Genomic DNA, 26,685 nt, shown 5'->3' with positions numbered 1-26,685 from the left:
GCTCTTAAACCCAATTATCTTATACTGTACCTGATAACCCTGCTCAGATATCTGTGATTTGTTCATATTATCAAGCCTGTATTAGAATCCTTAGCTAGAAATCTTCTTTAAATATGAATGCAACCCAAAATTCTACAGATACTGAATTCTGTACAAGGGAACCATAAAATACACAGTATGTCCAGTCATCATATAGGCCCATTACTTTACAGCTGACACTAGAGCTGGGGAAAATTATGTTTTTGCCCTTACTTCTGAGGAATTATAGCAACGTTTTTTTAAAGGTATTTTCCAAACTCTGGTTGACAGGCAAATGAACAGGTTTGAGGGTGACACAATTTTTTGATTCAGCACATGGTGGAGTCTGCATACAACTTTCTGAGGGTTTAAAAATCATTATCCATGTACAAAGAGAGCTGGGCAACTTAAACTGACCTTTGAGAGTTCATTTAGTACAATCTTTCCCAAGATACTTGGAAAACAAAGAAAAAGCATCAAATTCACATTCCTCTAACAAAATCAGACAAATAGGCTTACAGATAGTTTAGGTGATTCAAAACTGATGTGGGTACACAAGTTTTCTTCAGCAACTGTAGACTCACCACAGCAGAGGTACTGGATCTTTGCCAAGCCTGTAAAGTACCTTATAAACTGGAACACTGAAAGTGTCAAAACCGCCGAAATATTCTTGCAGTGATTTTTTTTCTTCCAAAGAACACACTGGTACTTAATACACACACACACACACACACACACACACACTCCAGATTACACTTCATCAATCTGAGAAAAGTAAACTATTCTATATGCAGCAACCTTGCTGCTGTTTTTGATTTTAGCACACTACTGACAAAATTCAGTTCAAGCCATGCCTGTCTGCCTTCTTTCCAAAAGGCACTGTGCCACCAGCTAATATTCTTTGCCAGCAGCATGGAAGCCAGAAGGAAAGTTTTATTGAATCTGGCCAGGCATTTGCTACATTCTCCTCCAGTGTCATGCCTGCTGCTAGTCTCTTCTCATAAACTGGAAAAAATTGGCAAACTTAGTTATCAATGCCATCACTTGGACATTATTATTTTAGCCTCTTGTTTCATGATCATGTGCACCCAGTGATGTAGAAGCAGAAGTTCCAAACTCTTATGCTGTTCTTCCTTTACACCTTCTCTTTCCATTAGGAACAGGGAAGCATGCCAGTTCCCAGGCTATGTCCTCACACTTGTTGGCTTCATGTTTCCTGGCAGAGAAAATCTATTTAGTAGGTTTCCTCGAAAGCTAACCTTTTAGCAAAACTAAGAAGTATGCTACTCTTGTACATCATATGCAGAAAGAGCTAGATTTAAGAGAACCCCAAACACCATTCTTTCATATAGCATCCAAATACAAGATTCTGGAAGGCTGCCAACAGCATAGAGGCAGTATTCACTGGTGGCTTACCATGAGGTCGAATTAACTGTGGCCCCTAAAGGGAGGCCACGCATAGCCCCTGGCCAGTCAGCTGTTCAGAATAAAGGAGGTCAGGCAGGCCAAGTGATAACACACCATACATCAAACACCACAGGATTTTTCTTTCTGCTGCCACCAGATCTTTCTTAGTGTGATAGTAATGTGGAGCTTCATTCCTTGATCTTGTCTGTAACAGTGCTGTCCTTTAGAAAAGAGGCAATAGCAAGCAGGTCGCAAGCGGTTGCAAAAGCTAGATATGCATACTGATGGCAGGTATCTCTTCAGAAAATGAACAAAGAAAAAGACTGCATTTTTAACCTTCACATATTAGGTATGCCTTACAGCAGGATGCTTACTAGATCAGACAGTCTAAAGTCAACAGGTATTACTACTTTGAAGTCTTTCCCCTCTCTTTTTGCACTGCCCTGCTGGGATCTGCACAGCTTAGGAATGTGAAAGACACATTGTTGATAAGATTTATCTGATGTATTCTTCTTCAGAGGTGCTGGACAAGTCCTCATCTGCACTTTCTTCTAAATCTGGCAAGTTTCCCCAAAGCAGAAAGTTTGTACCTTAAAAAGAAAGTGCAAATATTCTTTGACCAGGTAATGAACGGGGGAGGGAACATATTGCCAAAGAAATGTACAACCTTAATCACAGCAAAAGCCTAACATATAATGTAATAAAACATGCAAATCAACTCTATCATTATCTTTCACCTCCACTCTCTGAAATATCACATTTTTGTTCAGGGCTAGTCAGTCTTTCAGTATTTGGGTTCCTGTAAATAACTGTATAAAAGAGATAATTTCAGCAAGTGACAACTGTGGAAACTTATAACCACTGACACTCCTTCTTCCACATCATTGCTGAAGGTGCAAGAGTTCACATGCTACAGGGCTGGATTTTTTCACCTTAGGCTCTTAAATGCCATAAATGTCCATTTCTTGCATTGGTGTATATGTTAAATTGTTAGCAACTCTAGGTTGACTTTGTGTATAATGATTTGTAGTTATAACTAAGATTTACAAGCAAGTCCCAGCATCTGGGCATACTGATAGGAATGAATGAATGAATGAATGAATGAATGAATGAATGAATGAATGTCAAAATGGAAGGCCATATACATTTTATGCTAATGCCCCCTGCCTGATTTTGTGGCCCCTGGAGTGTCCCAAAGCCCAACACAACAATTTTTTTGTACATGGGGGAAAAAGAGAATTGCATATGTGGAAGTCTTGCAAAAGTGTGATTCTGTCTTAAAATAGGGTGGATACTTGCTCTCTCCACTGCGAGAAGGTGGGCTTTAGGAAAGCAAGCATGGACCTCTGACTTTTGATTTGAGGTTTTTTTCTGGTGGTTCTGGGTGAGATCTGGCCTGTGGAAACCTGGAACTTGCTCATCATGGCTATAGGAGAATTCCATCATGTTGACAGGTTCTTTCCTATAAGAAGCCATTCTAGCCACTATGCCACACTCACTGAAATAAAGCAAGCAGTTCTGGCTGCAGCTCGTAAGGATTACATCAACTTTTGGATCAAAGGAGGTTCAATTTTGTATTAAAGCAAATTCCTTGTTTGAAGACAAGGTAAATCTGCTGGGCCTGATGTTGCACTCAATCCAGGTATACATTTATTTCCCCTAAGGGCCCTGTAATTTTTAAAAAAAATGAGACAGAACAGTACAGGAAGACAAGAACAATGATCCATCTTTGAAATATTCCATACCAGAGGAATTCAGCCGGTTGATTCCCAAAACAGCCTGGCTGTGAAACATCCAGAAGTGTCCATTGTTGCAGGCGAGCAAGCAAGGTTTGCATGGAGCAATCACATGGTAACCTACCACATTACCACTGGAAGAGCAAACAAAATATCTGACATGCACATTCTTAGGTGAAACAGGAGACAAAACAATAAGCTGTAAGATCAACAGATATTAATGTTCTCTTAGTAAACAACAAATTAATGAAATGGCATTTCCCATATCTAGTAAAACCAAGTAAATGTTTGACTAAATTTCTGAGCAAAATGTCTTTACCAAACAATTGAGAATACAGTACAGTTGGATCTCTGTATACAGATTCTTCATCCACAGATTCAACCATCCATAGCTTGAAAACATTTTTTTAAAAATTCCAAAACACAAATCTTAATTTTGCCATTTTATATAGGAGACACCATTTGACTACACCACTATATATAATGGAATTTAAGCATGCACAGATTTTGGAACCCACAGGGAGTCTTGGAACCAAATCCCAGTGGATACACACTGTATATACCCACAGACACACCTACACACACTCTTAATTTTAAGCCCCAAACACACTTCTGTATGAACAGAGTATAAAATACACTAATATCAGAGGTAATGGTTGTGTTTAAATACAAAACATTTAAAAACAAGTACCATCAGCTTGCCTCACCATAAGTCAATGGTTTAAGAATATTGATTCACTATCCAAGGCTGAATGGATCTATAAAATACGGCATCTAATCAGTGGTGTCACATGAGCCGTGTAGGGAAGCGTCTCTTCTCTTAGATCCTTATCCACCACATGGATTTAATTATTATGAATCTGTCACAATATTGTATCCAACAGAGAAGGCAAAAAATGAAGAGTATTTTATTGAAGAATGGTGAAAGTTTTCATATTTCTAGGGGGAGAGAGCTGTTAAATAGGTTGGAGGACCACATAAGCATAAAATGGATCCATCTGTACTGTAGATTCTATAGCAGTCTGTCTTCTGCAAATTGTAAATCATCTCTTTTTGCTCATTGGTTCCCCTCTTTGTTTTCCTTCACAAAACTCTAATAAAATACTAAGTTAAAAACAAAGTGCAACACAGTCCAAAGCAGAGCATGAACATGTACTACAAACCACTGCTACATTCCACGTCCTGCCAGTTTGTGCCAATCAGGGCAGAGGTGAAGAGATTTTTTTTTTTTTTTTTAAAATGTGTTATGCCAGTACCAAATTAGTCCAACTGGACCATTTCTTGATCCAGCAAATCCAAAACTGGCTCCTTCGTGGTCCCTGTCCAAAACATCTCCATTTGCAGGGTTCCATCTGCTACTGCTGGCATGAAAACCACAGATGGTAACTTATCATATCACGTGACACGATAGGAGACTCAGTTACAGACACAATGAGGTGTTGGGATAGTGTCATAGCATATGAATGTCATAGAGCACAATCCCAATAATTGTAAGGAGCTAGATTCAAATCAACTGGTAATAATTGTAAGGAAGTTGATTTCTTGAATATATCACACTAATGAATGATGGACATAACGTGCACAACTGTAGATTATAGTAGTTTAGCTGTGTGGAGAACTTTAGTCAAAATCCTTTGGACCCATAGCTTTTGGCTGCTTCTGAATAATAAGGCTGATAACTTCTTTTCTTCCATTTCTACAAGCCATATTCCTGCGACATACAGGCAACACTTTCTGCATCTCTGTTCCAGATTTCAGATGACTTTCATCTGCCACACTTTAGGTTAGCAGATTGCTGTTAAAGAAGATGTAAGGACAAAGCTAACCCCCTACCAAAAAAGAGGAAAATGGGAAATTCTGTAATCAATAATTGAACTTATCAGCAGAATACATGTATGGACTTTTTTTTTTGAAATTGTGAAGATTTTAAAGGTTCAGTCTCCCTTATGTGGAATTCCAAAATATTCCAAAATTCAAAATTGTCTCCATGGGTGGCTGAGATAGTGACACGTTTGCTTTCTGATGATTCAATGTACACAAACTTTGTTTCATGCACAAAAGTAATTAAAATATTGTGTATAAAATTACCTTCAGGTAAGATAACAGGTGTATATGAAACAAATAAATGTCATGTTTAGACTTGGGTTCCATCTCCAAGATCTCTGAATATGCAAATATTCCAAAATCTGAAAAACTCCGAAATCCAAAATACTTCTAGTCCCAAGCATTTCGGATAAGAAGACTCAACCTATATATTAGTATGGCCATCCTAAATAGGTATTAGATAATCTTATACATTGGGTGGCCCTCCAAGTGTTTTGCACTGCAAACCCCACAGTTCTTTACTACTGGCCATTTTGGTTGAGACTTCTGGGAGTTGAAGCTGAAAACTTTTAGTGAGCCAAAGGTCCACCATTTTTGTCTTATAACAAACATTATACATTGTATACAGGTATTGATAAAATTTAGCCTATGCATATTCAACTCTGGAACTTTGCTGTGATTTATACAAGTAGTTAAATCCAAAGGAATATTGAATTATCAAGTCAGCTTCAAGCTCTTTCACCCAAATCAATAAAGAGGCAGAGACTGCAAAGCTACATTAAACTATAGTATTACTTACCATTTCAAACAGGCAACATTCTTTAGTTTACATTTGCAGATTTCTGTAAAATAGCAGTTTCCAATGAAGTCCACAGTACTAGTAGAGATGAGAAAGAAAAATACTGTAAATAGTTAAAATTCACATGATCATGTATTTTGAGACTCAGTGTTTCCACAGAACATATTCTCTTTATTTAGTTTTTTCATTTACAGATCTATTTTTGCTAACAGCCATCATAAACCTCTCCAGTGGCATGGCAATATAACAAAATAAATGTAGAATTGGTGAACAGTTTCAGTGTTTGTTATTAAGATCTTTGACAGGGAATCTTTTTCTTGCACTGTCTCTCCAAAATTGATTAAACCAAGTTGTCCTTTAGAGAACACTTAGCAAATCCTATTACATTCTAGTGTATGTGACTTAGGTATGACCTTTAATACAGAATGCCATTTCATTTTAATTAAGATAAATAAGCCGCTTGTATCCCGGGTTCCTGAAGTGCACAGGCGGAAATCAGGCCGCCTTACAATTGCTGTTAGATTGCAAGTCCCAGAAGCTCTAGCCAGCACAGCCAAAATTGAGGAATGCTGGAACAGCAGTCCAAGAACCCCCAAAGGCTGCTTAGTTCTCGCCCCTACTATAGAGTACTATGTACACATGACAGTTACACTTATATTAGGATGCTAGACAGTTTTATTCTTATCAGAATGTTCAAGAAAGATGTTGGCAAGCTGTGACATGTCCAGAGGAGGGCAACGAAATGCTGAAAAGTTTGGGAACCATGCCCTATGAGGAGCGACTTAGGGAGCTAGTTATGTTTAGCCTGGAGAAGATTAAAGGTGACATGATAGCCATGTTTAAATATTTGAAGGGATGTCATATTTGAAGGAATGTCATGGCTTGGGTCCGAGTTACTTGAGGGAACGCCTCTCCCTATTTTATCCCCCGCACTCTCAAGGACATCTGGGAAGAACGTACTGGAAATACAAAAGACTAGATTGTCTATTACTTCCTACGAGGAACGACTTAGGGAGCTGGGGATGTTTAGCCTGGAGAAGAGAAGATTAAGAGGTGATATGATAGCCCTGTTCAAATATTTGAAGGGATGTCATATTGAGGAGGGAGCAAGCTTGTTTTAAAATAAAGAACCTAATCTCAGAAACCCTTCAACACTTGAATGTGATAGTGGGTGGAGGCGCTGGGTTCTTGCAAAACGTTGGAAGCAATGATCAATTTGCCTCCGGAGATAGACATTCTTCGTTTGAGACCATTGAAGAATTGATTGTTTTGCTGTCCAGTTTCCACACATTTTCTAGCCATTTTTCCACTTCTGGAATATTCATTCAAACTTCTGAAGAAACTGCCACAGAATATTAGGACCCTATAAAATATGAGCAATTTTGATTCGCATCTGTTTAGGCATCAGGCAGGCAAGAAGTTTAATGACGCCTAAGTATTCCTTGCCAACCGCCCTTGTCTAACAGATAGTCTGATCCACCCCCAATCACAACTTTCCCCAATCAGCACGTCAACTTCTGAACTGATATAGATTTCCCTCTGGCAACACCAAAAAGTCGCTATTCCGAACACCTTTGTAAAGCGTATGTGTTGCGTTTACATGTCTTGCATGAATGTTGAATTCCCTCTAAATTAATGATCTAAACTAGATTTGAATCTGCTGTATGAGGCTTGGTTTGGAAACCATTATATGATAGCGAAATGCGGTTAAAACATGACTCAGAACACCGCTTTCAATTGTCCATTGAAGCTAAATTCCTCCCCCCCATTGAAATACAATGTGGGTGCCCTCCTTGGACCGCTAGCATTGTGTTTTTGGAATAACAACTAGAGAAGAATAGTAGGAGCTGTTCACGGAAATTGTGCAAGCCCGCAGAAAGTTGTGGAGTCTCATTTTTGGAGGTTTTTAAGCAGGGGTATGTCATCTGTCAGGAGCTTTGTTTGTGATTTCTTGCATCAGGAGGTTGGACTAGATGATCCTTGTGGTCTTCCAACTCTACAATTCAAGCATTCTGTGATCTTGGAGAGATGTGAGCCAAAGCATAAAACAATTTTGTTTCATATGGACATTTATACACATAGCCAAAATAAATGTTATACAAATTTTTAAAAATAATTTTGTGCAGAAAGTAAGTTTGTGTACATTGAAACTGTCAGAAAACAGAAGTGTCACTTTGTCAGCCACCCAGAAAAAAGATTTTGGGCTTATTAAGCGATATTTTGGATATTTGAAATATTTCAGAATGAGGGATGCATGCACACACTCTGGCAACGGCAACTTGCGTGTCATGCAAAACATTGAATTCCCTCTGAACTCATCCCTGGAGTGAATTTGAACTGATTACGATTCTTGTAAGATAAGCATAAGAGAACCCCCCACTTGGCATGCTTGCTACTGAGGAAAAAGAAAATGGCCGAATACGTGTTGTCTATCGGGCAAGAGAAGTCTAGGCTCACACAGAGAACAGATCCCGAGATGAGAAAGGAGGGAATCTTCTGGAGTCCAGTTTTGATGGGAAACACAAATGTGTTACAGTGCGAGGTTTGAAAATCTGTCCCAAAGCAGAGATAATTGGCATGGAACATTGCCTAAGAGGGCAAGGCTCCTGGACTGGTCCTCTATATGGTCCATTCAGGAACCAAGCAAAGTCCAGCTTGTGATCATTTAAGCTTTAAAGAGAAATGGCCAACCGTTCCCCATCTTGGACAGATTAAAATGCATTAGCGGAAAAGTATACATGCACCAAAATAACATTTTATATCAGTTTGTTTGTTTAATCTGTCTATATACGTTTCTAGTTTGTGATAAACCTCAACCATCTTGTTACTTTATTAAAAGGCCAGCAACACCTTCGGAATACAGTCAGTGGATCAACAGAGTTGGTTTTCTCACCCTGAAACACTGATGTGCACCTCAATCTCCATTTCAAGATGTTAGTAATAATTTCTAACAAGAGCTCTGGGAGCCCCAATCTTCCCCCAAGGCTATCGTACTAGGAGATCTCCATGACTGTTAGGATATGTTGGCTACAGAAAACAGCCTTTTAGTGATTAGCTCAAGATAATTTTTATCAGTTGGTTTCCTGTTTAGGTTAGTGGCCAAATATGAAGAAATGGCACTATATTCATGGGACGAAAACAGATCTGTCAAATCTAGTTTGGATTTTCAGACCTACTGGGTGCAAAAGCCTAATAATGGTAGCTCAACGGGAATTGCAAGCACTTAGCTGATATTGATTTCAGGAAAATGCAGCACTAGTGGAGATTGCCTTGTGTCATTACTTTTTTGTAAGATTTCACAATTAACGCCGGTAAGGATTTCCCCTGGATTTAGTCCTTTTCATGGCTACATGACCTTAAGATCCAGTTAACCTGTGCAATTTAAATACTTTGCACCGAACAGAAGTTAAAGGAATGGTGCCCATATGGCTGTAGAAAGACAGAGGTTTGGTATCAGTGTTTGTCCCTGGAGATGTTCTGCATATTTGGACTTGAGAGCCCAGTACCTTGACTTACGGGGTCAGGTGCAATCTGCTTCGAAGCAAATTGATAGTGAGGACCCAGTTTTATTGTGGGAAATTGGAACTTACAGACTGTAAACTGCTTAGAAAGTGGGGTTGAGTTCAACGTGAAGTGGTATAGTAAAGTAAATGCTAATTGATGGTTTCTAATTGCTAGAAATCACATTTCGCATATATCAGTGGAAATGGCAATGTTTTGACATAAACAATTAACAAATTAAAAGGACACTTAAAATGACAATGTCTACACACAGCCTAAAATGTATTGAATTGTAAATAGTTCCATGAGGTGAAAGTGAAAATTTGGTAAGAAGAGATGGGTGTAAAAAATTAACGTCTAAAAGAATAAATTTAAAAAATAAAGTAAAGTAACCCTGGGGTCTCTCCTTTCTCCCCGACAGAGGCTCTTTCCACTCCCCCCATCTCTTCAGACTTTTAAAGGGACAAAGGCAACAGCCCATTGCTGCCCCAACCAGAGAGCAGTCATAGAGCACCCCACGTAAGGGTCCCCCAGCGGCAGTCCAGATCCCCCAGACTCCCCCAGTGAGGATACTGCAAAAACTAAAGGGAGAGACACTCAAGATTTGTAAGATATATAAGTCCATAAAGCTAGCTCCAGCTGCACAGCAAGCCGTGTTGCCCCAGAATCTATGCAACAGCAGGTATAGCAGTTTGCTTAACAGATCAGATAAAAAGGCAAAGGAGACAAGAACTAGTTTTTTAGTAAATGACATTTATTTCTTTTATTAGCTCTATTTCTGTTTATGGTTGGAGTTTAGTATTTTGATTATCGTATCATGATTTTTAATTATTGGATTGGAATGTGCCAATTAACCTATCAAGTGACTCCTGCCTCAGTGCCGCAGGGGAAGGCAAAAAACCTCCAGGATCTCAGGCCAATCCGCCCTGGAGGAAAATTCCTTCCCGACACCCAAAGTGGCAGTCAGCAATAGCCTGGGCATGCCATGAACAAGAGCCATGCGCAAGCGCCCCACTGCTATTCCCTATCCCCTCCTTCCATGTCTCCCATTGTATACTGTCGCGCAAAGGCAAGGCCTGCAGGCTCTGTTGCTCTCTTCCATTGGAAGAAACAACCTAAATGGACATAGAACGTTCCTGCCTTCATCATAAAGCTTTGATTGCTGATTTTTTTCCTTCTTCCTCAGCAAGGGACTGAACTGATTTCCTGAACAAGGATTCAGCAATGAATCCTTGAAGGTCCCGGATAATTCTCCATAACCAACTGTAAGTAAGGTTCTTTCTGATCTCTTGATCTTTTTGGGATGTTTCTTCACCTGTTAAGGCGGATTCTGCTTTCCTTTCTTTGCTTTATTGTTCTGGTGGTTTTCTCTGCATTCATTACTATCTGACATTTTTTACTCCATTTCTCAGATTGCTAAAGAGTGTCAGATTAACCGTAAAAGCAAATGCGCTGCTTTCTTTGAAAAAGATATACCCATATGGGTTTAAGGTGTTTCAAATGCTACTTCCCTCCTTGTTTAACACATTATGCTAATAAACATTTAGTAAGTGGACTAAGAAACTGAATGTGGCCAACTAACCTGGCAAGTGACTCCTGCTCAGTGCCCAGGGGAAGGCGAAAAACCTCCAGGATCTCAGGGGCCCAATCCGCCCTGGAGGAAATTTCTGTCCCGACCCCAAAAGTGGCAGTCAGCATTAGCCTGGGCATGCCATGAGCAAGAGCCATGCGCAGCAACCCCACTGCTACTCCTCATCCTCCCCCCGTCCATTTCTCCCATTGTTTTACTCTTAGCTCAAAGGCAAGTCCTTTCAGGCTCTGTTGCTGTCTTCACCCAGAAAGAAACAACCTAAAGGACAAAGAACGTTCCTTTATTCAAAAAGCTTTGATTTCTGATGGGTTATTTCTTCTATCCTCATCAATGGACTGAACTGATTTCCCTGAACAAGGAGCAGCACTGAATCTTTGAAGGTTCCGATAATTTTCTCATAACAACTTGATTAGTAATGTTGTCACTTCTTAGTCATGATCTTTTTGATGCTTTCTTCACCTGAAGGAGGCTAGTTCTGCTTTCCTTTCTTTGCTTTATTTCGGGTGGGTTTATCATCTGCATGCATTACTATCTGACATTTTTACTCCATTTCTCAGATTGCTAAAGAGTGTCAGATGAACTTAAAAGCAACATGCATGGTTTCTTTCTTTGGAAAAAAGATATACTCATTGGGTTTAGGGTGTTTCCAAGGCATAACTCCATCCTGGTTAAACACATTATCAATAAACAATTTAGTAAGGTGGACTAATGAAACTGAATGTAAACCAAATTAAACCTAATCAGTTGACAGCCTGCGCAGTGCCCAGGGGAAGGCGAAAAAACCTCCAGGATCTCAGGCCAATCCGCCCTGGGGAAAAATTCCTTCCCGAACCCCAAAGTGGCAAGTCAGATTAGCCTGGGAGCATGCCAATGAACAAGAAGCCATGAGCGCAAGCGCCCAACGGCTAATTCCATATACCCTCCTTCCATTTCTCCATTGTTGTACTCTTGCGCAAAAGAGCAAAGGCCTGCAGGCCTCTGTTTGACCCTCTCCTTACATTGGAAGAAACAACCGAAATGGAGATAAACTATCTGCTTCAATAAGCTTTGATTGCTGATGTTATTATCTTCTTCCTCAGCAAGGGACTGACTGATTTCCTGAACAAGCATCAGCACTGAATTTCTTGAAGGTCTGATAATTAATGCTTCATAACCAACTTTTTATAAGGTTCTTTCTTATTCGATCTTTTGAGGATGTGTTCTTCACCAGTCAATGGCGATTCTGCTTATCCTTTCTTGCTTTATTCTGGAGGTTTATCTTCTGCATTCATTACTAGCTGACATTTGTTAAGCCATTTCTAAAAGAATTGCTAAAGAGTTTCAGATTAAACCTTAAAAGCAACATGCATGCTTTCTTTCTTTTGGGGAAAAAAAAGATATACCATTTGGGTTTAGGGTGTTTCCAAGGTTACTAATCCCTCCTTGTTAAAATACATTTTGTTGTTTTGTGTAATGTTGTAACATTTAGAGAATGTGGACCAGAGAAATGGAGGTTACTGCAGGGATAATTCCGTAACCACTCATCTGTCTCACATCGGCCTCTCTCTAGGATGGCCTCTTGCAATAGAAATAAAGGTAACCACTGTTGAAGTTCCTAAATATGACCTTTCCCCAGTTGCTTCAATAATTACACTGGCACTGAGGTTTTTCTGGATATATTCCAGTTCTCTTGCCCTCTCAGACTAAATCAGAATAACTAATACTGAATGCAGAATGGATGGAGTAATACTTTCACTTCAGTTTTCCAAATTCCCTCCAAAGTTGCAAAAGAAATTAGAAATGAGAAAAAAACATAAAATGTTGCTATGATGATTACAAGATATTCATTGAAACAGTAAAGGAACAATTATCTGAAACTCACTTTTCCTTTTCAAACCAGAGTCTAATACCTTTGAGTATCTAACTGTGATGCTGTGTTGTTCGTTGCACTGAAGTTGGTGGCTTTTTGGCCCATCATATATATATGAAATTTTAAAGATTATCTAGGCACAGTGGCTAAGAGAAAGGTCACATACAAAAGTTCCTTTAATGTTGCAAACTAGGTCCTTCTAAACCTGCTTAAAAGGAGGGGGGAGATAGAAAAACATGATTGAAAGACCAATGAAGAAAAAACCCAGGAAAAGTTATAAAAAGATCTTGGAGTTGGCAATCAACAGAAATATTTGTGATGTTTTTAAATTTGTTCTCTTGAAGAAGCAAGCAAATGATAAGAAGTAATATTTCATTACCATCGTGAGACCTTTTATTATTTGCTTTCTTAATTGTGACCAAACTGATTAATGTAATGTATTCTCATCACAACAATCTTCAAAGAAATGTGGCCAACTGCAGATATCTTCATTTCATAGGACAATCCCATGCAAATCTGCAAAGAAGTCACGAAAAAGTATCAAAAAATTTGATTCATGACAATAGACAGATGCACTGAGCCAACCAGTCAACAAAGACAAATAGTCAAATCTATTCTCTGCACAAAGATACCATCTGAGGACATTACCTTGACATTGTTGATTGTTGTGTGCGGTGACATTTTCACACTTATCTCTTCGTCAATCATGTCACAAAAATTCTATATCCGTTAAAACGTCACCAACGAGAATTATATTATGAGTATTAATTCATGTTTAAGCTTTTATAAATCTTTGTTAAAATTCAACTCATTTTCAACATCCACTTGCCTTAAAGAAATTAACCGGTAAAACAAGTTGAAAAATAGCTGAAAGAAGTTCACATATGAATCAACAAACGAAAATTACATCATCGTTTGAAGAGAACATCTAAGACAAAAAGGAAACAATGAACCAATTGTCTGCTTTTCTTTCCAAGAAAATGACTTATTGAAGGATGTTAGTTTTGAAAACATGAGAATCTAACCTTATACTTTTTCCAGCCTATTCCTAAAGTAAGTAGTCAACGTATGCTTCACTTTGTCTCCTTTCTTAAACCTTCACTGCACCATAGTAATTTTGTGACTTGCTGAATGGAGAAAATAAAGTAAAATATCACTGCAATCAGTACGGACAAAATAGGTTGAGAGAAACAGACAAGAAATAAAACCATGACAAGAACTTTAGCGAGTGGAAGTAAGAAGTGGTTATACTCAGCTCCATGTTTTCTTTTCTTCCAGTCTCCATGAAAAGGTAAAAAAAAAAAAAAAACAACGGTGATTAGATAGCAACAGTTAAAAGTTCTGAACCCAAATCACCCAAATGTGGTCTAACTATCTTTGCATTGGAACAAGCCAGGGCCAAAATAGCTGTAGAGAAGACCAGGACACATGGTCAGCGAGGCCTGAGGGATGGAAAAAAAAGCAAGGCGGTTCAGGATAGGGACAGGAGGAACAGGCTGGGAAGAAGAACCTCAGGATGGAGGGAGGCATGGCCAGGAGATGGGGAGGCCTGGGAAAGCCACGCCAGTGGAAGGACCAGGGCAGATTCGAATTCGATTCAATCCACCTGAGTTCCCACTATGGCTAAATCATTTCCCTTTGCCCCTTCTTGAAGGCAAGTCCCGTAAAGTCTTTAAACCTTTAAAGCAGGTTTGCTCGTTTTTTGAAGCTGGGTCCTGGAAGCTTGAAATCAGCTGCAAAGTTGGGGATAGACTTTGGGAACTGGAAAGACTGAAATACCAAATCAGCTTATCTGCTGAATTGCTCTGTTTCCATCGCTTTTCAGAATGCCCAACAGCACTGTCTATGAATGGAACGGTTGTTTGTTTTTACCTTTTCAACTCCAACTATCCCATAATATTCTGTAGTTACTGGGCATCCATGTATCCTTAACCACAGACTTCATAACCTGCACCATATCTCCTGAGTTTGACCAGCACACAAAAAGTATCATGAGTGCATCAATAGTAATAAACATCAACAGCTTGCCTACAATCAAACACCATTCAAGTGGTGTGTATAAGGGGTGGGAGGGAACGAGGTTTCTTATATAATCATCACCCGAAGTTGGTGTAGGGGCACACTAGGTTTCCCAATAATCAACCATCTACAAATTAAGCAGCGGGAGCAAGGTGGGGAAGAACGGAGAACAAATCATTAGGAAAAGGCAGTTTGCCAAAAGAAAGCCACAAGACCAACAGGAATGCAACCTTGGAGTGCCTTGGATGTCAGTGTTGGAGACAGGTCAGGACAATAGGTGAACAAATAAAACAAAGAAAACTGTCTTAATCAAAAGATCCTTGTGTACTTGTCGACAAGAGTGATCTAAGTGATCTCCATCTCAAAATAAGACCTAAAGGAACATTGAAACAAATCCATTGTTTTTGCACAAAGACAGGAGGATTTAACTTTGTGTGCTATTGTGAGTTGTTCCCTTCTCATATCTGGCAGTTTCTCCCATACGGACCTCATTAGTTCCAGGGACACCCCTGCATGAAGTGAACCGGCGTCACTCCCTGAAGATACTAAAGTGCAGTATAAAAGCTCATTTTCTTTCCCAACACAAGAAAGTTGTTAGCGAATTGGAATTGTAAATTTCTAAGTTTTGAGTTTGCCAATTAGATGGAATACTCATAAGTTTCCTCCATGAAAACAAGTAAGGGGAAGTCATTGATTTTAAGAAGCTGTTGTGTGAGCTTTGTTCTGCTTGTTTGTTATCAGGCTTGTTCTACGCGTTGTTGTATTGCCCATAATCAGTAAGTTCATTCCCAAACAACGCGCCCGCACTGCTGCTGTGGCTTGCGCAATGTGGGGAGGGGGGATATCCAGGGGACCCTGCGGAGCCCCAAGGACGACTGCCAATCTCTCCCGAACAGTACAAGAAAATAGTAACATTAATATGCTTGGACAGACAGTCCATCTGGTAATACAGTGTCCAGTTTCTTGAGTCACCACAATAAAAAGGATGTTGAGAGCGGAAGCCCACCAGATGAGGCAACGAGAAGAGAGGGGTGAATTTGGTCGGGACCATGCCTTAGAAGGGAGGAGACTGGCTCTTATTGTGATCTTTAAAAGAACTGTCCAAGGCGCTGAACTTGTTCAGAGTGAACACTTCCTTTTAAGATTAAAACCAAGAGGGGATTCACTACATTGACTTTGGTCCCCTTGCATCTGAGGAAGTAGTCAAGTCTACGAAATCTCATACTACCATCCTCTCTTTCAATTTGTTTCAAAGGTGCAAAGATGCCTTTGCATACTGATTTCCCAGACTAGCCTGGCTGTATCTTTGAATTCTTGGGTCTGTGGGCTGGCCCTGGGAAAAGGCCACAACAAAATCCAGAGGAAACTAGTACAGAAGTGGTTATAAGAAATGAAAATAATTTCATTTTCTACATTATGTAGTAGATTCAAACTGATTTAAGGACATGACATACCAATGTGGAAGCAAAATGAGACACAGCCTGGCAAGAGACCACTTAACTGAGAGGCTAGTGGGTTGCATTTTAAAAAACTAAATCTACATGACAAGTTGACCAGGGCACCTCCTTCTAGCAGCAGGCATCACTATCAACACAAGAATTCTCTCATCCCCAGGAACAGAGTCACAGCCCACCATGAGAAACATGTGCTTGCTGTTATTTTATGGCCTGATCACTGAGAAGTTTGGATAGCTTTGATATAATGAGATCTGTTTGGGATGATTAAAAATGACTTTAGCCAGAGTTGTTGCTCTTAGGTTTTTGTGCTTTTGGTGGTCACACCTGCATTTATTACTGAAAGATGCTTTACATGAACCATGTCCCCAAATATAGCACTGATACCACTGCATGTTCCACTGTGTGTATCGATGTGGTTTTAACACTCCCCATCCCTAAATGTAGTTTTGATACCACTAAGTGGTCTCTGTTCTTAACACTGGTTCATCTCAACACTTCTCCCACCCCCCACCCCCATATTGTTGTGACAATAAGTTCACATTCCCATTTGCACACTTCCAGGCATTCTCAGGCACTGCTAATTACACCAAAGGGACCCTCTGTGCCAAATGTGTGATATATTGTCTAGATCACAACATGAGGAACTGTATCAAAGGGTTGCGGCATTAGGAAGGGTGAGAAGCACTGGTCTAAACGTTCCTGATTTGCCAGTGCTTCTCATCTCACTGCCAGCTTGGAATGCTTGGGGGTGAAAAGGGTCCACCCTTCAATCACATTATGATTAATATGATGCAACAGGGAAGACTTGTTGTTAACTGCCCTTGAGTTGACCTTGACTCATGGGGATCCCATGAATGAAACACCTCCAAGACCCCTTGTCCTCCACTGTTCTGCTCAGGTCCTGCAAGCTCAGGCCTTCAGCCTCTCTGATTGAATCTAGCCATTTGGCACATGGGCTTCCCCTCTTTCTGCTGCCTTCTACCCTTTCTATCATCATCACCTTTCCTAGTGATTTATGCCTTCTCCTGATGTGGCCAATCTATGATAGCCTCAATTTAGTCATCCTGGTTTCCAGGGAGAGTTCAGATTTGGTCTGCTCTAGAAATGAATCATGTATCTTTTTGGCCATCCACAGTATTCCCAAAACTCTTTTCCAGCACCAGGTCTCAAATGAGTTGATTCCTCCTACCTTGCCAGATATTGCTGAATTTCACCTCCCATTATAGCTTATCCTGCATGGTCAGGACTCAGAGGAGAAAGAGATTGCTCAAAACATAAATTATAATTAAGTCTTTTCCTCAAAACTTACCTTTTGTTTTTAAGCTCTGCACATATAGATCCTGAAAATGCCACACTATGAGTAAAGGAGTACAGCACTAGATCAGTGATTCTCAACCAGGTGTTTTTGACTTTAACTCTCAAAAGTCCTAACTAGCATGGCCAGTGGCCAGGGATTATGAGAAATGAGATCCAAAGCATTTGGAGAAATAAAGGTTGAGAATCACTGCACTAGGTGCTCCCTGGTCTGAACTGGAGGGCGACTAAAATGGTGAAAGGTCTGGAAACCATGCCCTATGAGGAACGCCTTAGGGAGCTGGGTATGTTTAGCCTGGAGAAGAGAAGGTTTAGAGGTTATATGATAGCCCTGTTTAAATATTTGAAGGGATGTCATATTGAGGAGGGAGCAAGCTTGTTTTCTGCTGCTCCAGAGACTAGGACCCGAAGCAGTGGATGCAAACTGCAGGCAAAGAGATTCCACCTCAACATTAGGAGGAACTTCCTGACAGTAAGGGCTGTTCGACAGTGGAACAAACTCCCTCGGAGTGTAGTGGAGTCTCCTTTCTTGGAGGTCTTCAAGCAGAGGCTGGATGGCCATCTGTCGGGGATGCTTTGATTGTGATTTCCTGCATGGCAGGAGGTTGGACTGGATGGCCCCTGTGGTTTCTTCCAACTCTATGATTCTATGATTCCCAAAGAACCTTTACCGCCACTGCCCCTAAACTATGGAATGGTATGCCAGAAGCAATCCATCTCATTACCACCTTGGATGCTTTCAAGAAGGCAGTCAAGACGGAGCTCATCCGCCAGGCCTATCCATCCAACCCTGTTTAGGACCCATCCTTTAGTTTTAATGATGATTCTGTAAAATTCCACTGTTATAAAACTCTTGTATTATGATAAACTAGTATTAATTAATATCATTACTGTTGAGATGACGTATTATGGATTTTATTGTATGTAATTGTATGTTTTTATCAGGTTGTAACCCCGCTTTGATCCGAAAGGGAGAGGCGGGGAAATATTAATATTAATAATAATAATAATAATATTGAGGATGGAGCAAGTGAAAAGAAAAGAGATTCCACCTAAACTTTAGAGGGAACTTCCTGAGAGTAAGAGCTGTTTGACAGTGGTAGAATCTCCTTCTTTGGACATCTTTAAACAGAGGCTGGATGGCCATCTGTTAGGGATACTTTGATTGAGAGTTCCTGCATGGCAGGGGTTGGACTGGATGGCCCTTGTGGTCTCTTCCAACTCTGTGACTCTGTGATTAATAATGAACATTTGTCTGTCTATTATAATCTATGCAAAAGCAATTATCACTCAGAAAAGCATGATGGCTGTTTTAGGTCATGGTTATTGCACAGCACCAAACTACTGCTTAGAAACACATCTAATTTTTCTCAACCAGGGACAGGCAACATTGTGCCCTCCCCATAATTCTGGACTGCAGCTCACATCATCTCTGAAGATTGCACCCATACTTACTGAGCCTTTAGGGGTGGGGAGGAGGGTTGTAGCTCAAAGCATCTGGAAAGCAGTACTTTCAGTACTTTAGCAGAAATATCTATGAAGGGCTGGTTTTGAACATTGTTCTAACCCCCTTATAAGCAAGCTGTTATCAGTCTATGCCAAGTTTAAGGGACTAAAACTTCTCAGGGATCCCAATGCTAAAATGCAACGTATTTTAAGGCTGCAGTCATAAATACTAAGGATAAGATAAGTCCTGTGGATGGAAATCTACTTCGTCCAGAGTATATACTCACTATATTGGGCTATGAGGCTATAATCACATTCAAACCTATTAGTGAGCTAACCTCATTAAATTCCATGTTATTCGGTTCACAGTATACTGTACATGCATAGAAGTAAGTTGTAAGAAGGTAAAATTAGGGGTTTTAATTCTTAACTACTTCCCACAAGTAGTTCTATTAACAAACTATCACACATGACCCTAAGACATTTCAAAATATTCACCTATCTTTGAAAAGGGGACAAATAAAATAGGGATAAAGGGATAAAGCTGGAAATAGATAAATCCTTGTTTCTAGAATGTGCCAAACTTGCATTATTAATTTGTGACACCGTTGTATTTCTATATTAATGTGCCTTTTAAAAAAAATGCATAAAATGCAAAAATACATGTTCTAATATCCTTTTCTTCAGCATATGCATTTTAAATATATTGCATTTAGATGTGCACATTTCTATATATTTTATCCTCAAGTATGGAGTTTAGTGCAATTGGACATGCTTTTTGAGTTAAGAGTTGCATTGCAACACTTGGAGAAAAATTAATTTCTCCAGTAATTATGTTCCAATCAGACAACAACTCTGGTTTCTGGAATGCACAGACTGAATTAGTTTCCACTGGAACTAAAAATAAAAATAAAAATTTAATTCAATTTTCCGCTTCATGAGAATACTTTTATTAGGTCAACCAAAAAGAATTCTCAGTGGAAGATTTTGAAAGACAAAAACGTGTGAAGCATCCTTACCTTCCACATAGTTACAACATGGAGAATGCCACTGTTCAGGTCATTATTATCATTCCTCAAAAGCTGAGGAACATAATTAATGCTCATTAGTGACCTAATAAGCACAGTGTGTCATCTTACCCTGTTACTTTCCTACTTATTACAACAAAACAAAGGGATTATTAATAAGAGATTGAAAACATTTAGTGACTGCACCACCAATGATGATGTGTTCAGGTACTGTATATTTACTTATCTTCTTCTTCTTCTTCTTCTTCTTCTTCTTCTTCTTCTTCTTCTTCTTCTTGGCTTTACTTCGTGAACGAAGATTCAGGAAGGACTCATCCGTGCTTTCTACAAGCGCGTTGATGATGTTGGATGTATCCTTCGAGCCTGTGCAATGGATTTTCTGGTGGAGCGCAGCATGCATAGAACTGGCCTCACCCTTTAAACCAGAGGTTCGACTGCTGAGGCCTTGACAAGTATGGACAGTGGCAGTGAGGTCCTCAGGTCGTAAGTTTGATTAGAGTTTCCTTCTCTTAGATGGTTGACCTTACAGGGTTAGACAAGCACCATCTGCCCCGCTTTGGGATTAGAGTTTTCCTTCTCCTAGGATGGTTGCCATAAGGCTAGAGAACACATCCTGCCCTTTGGCGCTCTTGGTCAGACCCTTCAGTTGTGACCTGTCTGGCATGGGAGGCCCTACCGGTGGCTATTATACCATCGCCAGCATAGCTCACAACTTCATTAGGGTACGCAAGCCTCTCCCCCACACAGTCAGAGCATCACCTATTTCTTTAACCATGATAACTTCAAGATGCAATTAGTGTAAATGAGTAGTCATGTTATGGCCAGTTTGAAGTACTATGGGACTTTTTCAGACTGCACAATTATAACACTTTGATATCACTTTAACTGTTGTTGCTCCATCATATAGAATTTTAGGATTTCATAGAATCCTAAAATTCTATGAAATTCTAGAGTTGGAAGAGGCCACAAGGACCATCCAGTCCAACCTGCTGCCATGCAAAGGGGTTGAGGTTTGTTGAACTGCTAGAGTTCTCTGGCAGAGAATTCAAATTACTTGATGAAACTACAAATTATAGGATTCAATTGGATGGTGCAATGGAAGTTAGATGGTTGTCAAAATCCTACAATGAACCTTGGTAACTTTCTTTTTGAGGCCTAGCATTTATTCACCAAGAGAACAATCTAGAAGGATCTAGCTATTTCACTGAAAAGACAGAAAAATATTCCCTTTTAAATTTGTCCATGTTTCTGTTTGTTCCTTTACAGACTACCAGGTTAGGTTCTAAATGAAGAACAAGTGAATATCCAACAAAACTTCCTAGTAAATCTCCCCATCCCTTTGGTTGTTCAGTTCAAGTAGTTGCATACTAAAATTATTCATCATAATATTGGGAGTGGTAAGCAATTTACATTTGTTTACACTGAAGAATTTTAGCAGCAGTGCCTTAACTGACTCCTGTCATCTTACCTTTTTTTCTTACCTCAGAAATTTTAACAGAGGTACCACAGAGTGCCTCCACATATATTCTTCCTGATTAAAGGGTGTTTTCCCTATATGTCCAGTTTCTTAACTCAAAAAAGAAAAAAGACTCTGTATCTGCAGTATTATGACAGACCAGACTTTATTCCCAGAGTGTGAGCAAACAGATTAGGTTGTTCTTTTCCCCTCAATAAAACCCTCTCTCACCTCTCCATCTAACCGACTGGAACAATACCAACCACTGCAATATTGAACCACACAATATCTGCCCAAGAAATGACCATTCCACTAGTTTGAATCCCTCTAGTCAGTGTATCTATTGCTAGCCATGAATCATAGCAACAGAACAAAATGAACAGGTGTGGGAGACAGATTAAAAGTGTCAAGAGCTTTCTGTACAATAGCTGAATCTGCATCTGCAGACCGGATAGTTATAAACACCCATTAATCTGAGTTCATTCCGAGATGTGTGTCCCATTGCTTACCAATGAAGCAGCGTCATTGTTCTTGCATTCCTGAAATGGTGAGACCATTTTCCAGTATAGCAAAGATATCTCTTCCCTGGGCTGATCTATATCAGATACTACTGCTGGGAGTTGCCATGGTAAACATTATTCAGGTGGCAGGTAGCCATCAATGCCCAGCTACAGTGTTGCCATACTTGATTTATAGTCTCATAACACAGACATTTTTCAATACATTAGCTCTCCCTTCAGTTAAACCGCTCAGCGCTAACAGAATACACCCAGCTGCCATGCTAATCAATTATTATAGTATAAAGAAGCCAATAGCGGCAAATAATACCCCAAAGCACTAAAATATAGTTTTCCCATTTGAAAGGAAAGATTGGTTGAATTTCATTACCCATTTTAGGAGTAGAAATGGTCAATATTTTCCCCCTTTCAATAAGACTACTGAAATGCCATCTGTAACCAGGTGGAATAATTTCACTTCATGTTAGTCAGTTACCTTAAGTGTATGAACCCTTGTGGCTGATTTAAGGAAGCTATCATTATAAAGAAACAGTTCTATCATTTGCTTATACGTATTTGCTTTCTATGAATAAACATCAGCCATTTGGAGGTGGCTATGATACACTTTTTATTTGACTTGTTTGTTCTGTGTCGTTTTTAAACAACTTTTTTTATTCTATGCAGTTTAAAATTATTTCACTCTGCAATTTTGTTCTTTTGAAATCTGAATGCTGTCAAGAACTGACTATATGACATATGTACTCAATCAGAATGTATATGAGGAAGGAGAAAGGCTGTAGCTCAACAGTAGAGCACATGCTTTGCATGCAAAAGGAATTCAGTACCCACCATCTCCAGGGAAGGCTGGGACAGACCTGCCTGAAACCCTGGGGAGCTAGTACAGGCAGTAAAGGAACAATAGTCTGGCTTGATATCAGGCAGCTTCCCATATTTCTGCATAGATTTACTCATAGCTAATTTACAATACTATTCACCTGAAGGCCAGTTGGAGTTTCTCTTATATACCATCTCTGATAAATCATCAGTACTTGCTGACAATTTCACTCTGAGCCCGTTCACACTATACAATTACAGGACTATGATTCCATGTCAGCTACCATGGTTTCATCCTGCGGAAACCTGGAGTTTGGAGAGGCATGAGAGCCCTTCTTTCTAAATACCCCTCCTTAAACTGCAAACCCTACAATTCCATAGGATGTTGCCATGACTGTAAAAGTGGAATCATAGTGCTATATAATTTTGTAATGTGAAACGGTCCTGTGTGTATGGGAATTGTTTTAATGATGGTAGTGTGTTGTAGCCCAGTCATGCTAGATAGTAAGAAGAAACTGAGACACTAAACAAATCCTGATGGGATTATTCACCACTTTTTTTCTGAAGAGCTACAATAACTTTACTGTTATTTGTCAAAAAGGACTGCCTGGCAGTTCCAGCATTTTGGATTCTTCAGTTTATGGCTAGGAAGAAGGTGGGTAGCAGATTCTGCATATACATCAAAGCTATTTCCAGTTTAAGGTGTCAGCCTAAAACCTTATCATATTCTTTAAATTTCAATGTTCAAATAGCCATTCAAAAATACAAATGAGAAAGGGGAAATTGAGAGAAAATGTATGATCATGAGGTGGCATGATTTCTGCTACAAATGCGGAACACTTCATTTGAGTGATACTACGGAAGTTTATAAGAATTGCATTTTCTTACACCAGTAAACACTTTATTTCTTTATTTCTTTTTTGCTGATACTTTAGCAGTTACACTTTGATTCACAACCACTCCATCAATTGGAAGGCAGAGACTATGTCATCCTGTGGTTTATGCAACACCTCTTTGTGTTTTTGACTGTTACCACAACAAACAGCCCAGAAACTGATTATTAAGAGAAGTGAAAGTGACAGTTCCAGCATAATGTCAGTAACATTCTCATACCACTGTAGCATTGGTGGCACAAAGCTAATATTAAAGCCATTTGTTTCCCTTTCTCAATTTAGACTGATTGACACTTTAGAACAGGCCTGCACAACTTGTCATGCTGAACCCACTAAGTTTTTTGTTTGTTTGTTTTCTAGCTGTGTCCCAGGATCAGCAAAATCTATGGGTTTGCAAGGTACTTATTAAGACACAGTACAGTTGCTTCACGGAATGCATTTGGCCTGTTGGATCGCAAATGTGCAGGTCTTCCTTAGAAAGTCCCACCCACGCATGCACACATGCACACTATTAAGTCTTTACAGACAGAACACCAGTTTCCTATATTTATGAAAGATATTAGAAGGACTGTATACCGTGGCAGTTCAGGCAAAGCCAGTCTGAGAAAAGTTATAGCTACAGCATACTTATTCTCATAGTCTATGTGTGTAAATAAACTTTGTGTGCAGTAGCCACATTTAGCTGAATTGTCAACCTGGCAGGTTTAAATGACCATGGCTGCTGCCACGCTGCAGGATTAATGCAGTCTGACATTGCTTTAACCGTCATGGCTCCATCCTATGAACGCCTGGGATCTGTAGTTTGTTGTGGCACTGGAGCTGACAGAGAACGCTAAATATTTCACAAAACTACAAATCCCAGAATTCCATAGCTGTGTAGATGCAGCCCATAAAACAGACTTTAATCCGAACACTGCATTTCACCTTAATTAAATGCACGCGAGAGCTAAATGTTGGAAGGACAGCACCATAAATAAATTGATCCTTTGTCCAAATCAAGATAAGGCAGTGAGGTTGAGAGGTAATATAAATGTATCCTAAAAGTCTCACAAGATGACAAACAAACCGGTTCTGTTGGTTTTAAAATTACAACTCATTCTGGATTTGGGTGTGTTTTGGGTGTGTGTGTGTGTGTGTGTGTGAGCTCACCTGGTTGGAGGAATGTCTGTGGAGTAGAGGTCTGTTTCTGTATCAGCCAGGAGGACAGCTTTCATGCCTCGAGAACTTAGCACTTGTTGACAGAACTTGCAGCACAAGACAGAGACACACCTGTCTGCAAAACTGCAACTGCTGGTGGACATGGCGAAGTCAGTCTGTGCCACTGGGGAATCCAGCGAGTCTCTGCACTCCTTCGTCCACTAAGAAGAGTAAAGGATAAGTATTTTGGGGTGAGTGGGGAAACAAGCTCCTTCTTTCCCTTGCCAAGGTGGCTTTCCTGTTCCAGCTCTCTACTTGACACGCAGTGTTTACCACCTTTTATATCGCTATTCACAATCACCAGAGTTCACAGATTTCCTTGAGGAAATTTGGCCTGGAAAAAATAAATAAAATAAAATAAATAATTTTTAACCCCGCAATCTGTGTGTGTGTGTGGGGGGGGGGATATGAGGATGACTGGGACAACGTTTTAAGCCTGAAGCTTTTGGAAATTAAGAGTGTATCAGATCACACAGAGCCAGCATGGAGTGGTTTCAATGGTGGATGATGACTCTGGAGACCAGGGTTCGAATCCTTGCTTTAACCAATTAGGGAATGCTTAAGTGCAGATAAGCGGTATAGAAATGAACTTGCTATTGATATTGGCCATGGAAGCCTACTAGGTGACCTTGTGCAACTCACATTTTCTCAGCCTCCAAGAGTGGCAATGGCAAACCACCTCTGAGGAAACTTGCCAAGAAAACCCCATGATAGGTTCACCATCTTAGGGTCACCTGAGCAAAGCAGAATAGAGTAGCACTATTACTTCCCCTTTTTAAGACACTATACTTGTATTGATGCAGCCTAAAATAGCATTGGCCTTTTTAGCTGCTGCGTCGCACTGTTGACTCATGTTCAACTTGTGGTCTACATGGACTCCTGGATCCCTTTCACACGTAGTTTCATTCAGCCCTATAGCTATGCATTTTGTTTTTTCTGCCTAAGTGCAGTACCTTACAGTTCTCCATGTTGGAATTCATTTTGCTAGCTTTGGCCAGCTTTCTAATTTATTCAGGTCATTTTGAATTTTGATCCTGTCCTCTGAGGTATTAGCCATTCCTCCTAGTTTGGTGTCATCTGCAAATTTGATAAGTGTGTTTTCTATTCCTTCATCCAAGTCATTGATAAAGATGTTGAATAGCACTGGGCCCGGGACAGAGCCCTGTGGCGCCTCACTGGTCACCGTTTCTTCAGCGGGGCTTTGCTATGGCCATTGGACCAAGTGTTCAAATCCTGGCGTAGTGGTTTGAGTGCCAGACTGCGTCTCTGGGGTCCAGGGTTCGAATCCTGGCTCGGTCATGGGCAAGAAGTCACACTCTCTCAGCCTCAGGGGGAGGCAATGGCAAAGCTCCTCTGAACAAACCTTGCCCAGAAGATCCCTTGATAAGGTGGCCTTAGGGGGCACACATTTGGGAATTCTTCCTTGAAAGGAGGATGAAATGGAGGACATGTCCTGGGAAAGGAGGACCCTGGGACTTGCGGGCAAGGTGTGTAAAGAGGAGGTTTGCCATTGACTTCCCCTGAGGCTGAGAGAGTGTGACTTGTCCGGGATTCGAACCCTGGACCCCAGAGACGCAGCCCAGCGCTCAACCCACTGCGCCACACTGTCCCCCAGCTCTGCTTTCCCCTTAAAGCCCAGCCTCATGCGTCCTTCCTGGCTTCCCAGCCCCTCACTCACTCAACCCAGCTCCGGGTTCTTCTCAGGACTCCTTCAGGGATCATGAAACCTTCCTCCGCCAGCCATCAACCCGTTTGAATCCGCATCTCCGCATCCCATTGGTGGAAACACGCCCCGCCCCCTGAGCCTGATTGGTCGGAG

At 40.3% G+C, this 26,685-nt stretch overlaps 1 protein-coding gene across 2 annotated transcripts; it reads right to left on the bottom strand.

Moving 5' to 3' along the window:
• Positions 1 to 749: 749 nt before the first annotated feature.
• FAM72A (family with sequence similarity 72 member A) lies at positions 750 to 26,624 on the bottom strand. 2 transcript variants are annotated; one of them, XM_042466357.1, is made up of 5 exons: positions 26,545 to 26,624; positions 24,819 to 25,027; positions 5,785 to 5,862; positions 3,171 to 3,295; positions 750 to 2,015 (listed from the first exon to the last, which is right to left on the bottom strand). In XM_042466357.1, the coding sequence occupies exons 2-5, from the start codon at positions 24,968 to 24,970 to the stop codon at positions 1,921 to 1,923; spliced, it is 450 nt and encodes a 149-aa protein (XP_042322291.1). In that variant the 5' UTR covers positions 24,971 to 25,027; positions 26,545 to 26,624; the 3' UTR covers positions 750 to 1,920. The 2 variants fall into 2 exon arrangements, with proteins under 2 accessions (XP_042322291.1, XP_042322289.1); XM_042466355.1 differs by having other exon boundaries at positions 24,819 to 25,200; positions 26,545 to 26,621.
• Positions 26,625 to 26,685: the final 61 nt, after the last annotated feature.

The sequence above is a fragment of the Sceloporus undulatus genome, chromosome 4 (assembly GCF_019175285.1).
Source record: "Sceloporus undulatus isolate JIND9_A2432 ecotype Alabama chromosome 4, SceUnd_v1.1, whole genome shotgun sequence".
NCBI classification, from domain to species: domain Eukaryota; kingdom Metazoa; phylum Chordata; class Lepidosauria; order Squamata; family Phrynosomatidae; genus Sceloporus; species Sceloporus undulatus.
This window is presented reverse-complemented; position numbering and strand designations above follow the sequence as displayed.

Bases quoted from the DNA above. Each gene is read 5' to 3' on its own strand.
- FAM72A (XM_042466357.1), bottom strand. From the start codon at position 24,970: ATGTCCACCAGCAGTTGCAGTTTTGCAGACAGGTGTGTCTCTGTCTTG. The intron at 3,296-5,784 runs GTAAGTAATACT...TTGCTCTTCCAG, and splicing joins AATGTTGCCTGTTTGAAATG to TGGTAATGTGGTAGGTTACC. The intron at 2,016-3,170 runs GTATGGAATATT...TTTCTTTTTAAG, and splicing joins CAACCGGCTGAATTCCTCTG to GTACAAACTTTCTGCTTTGG.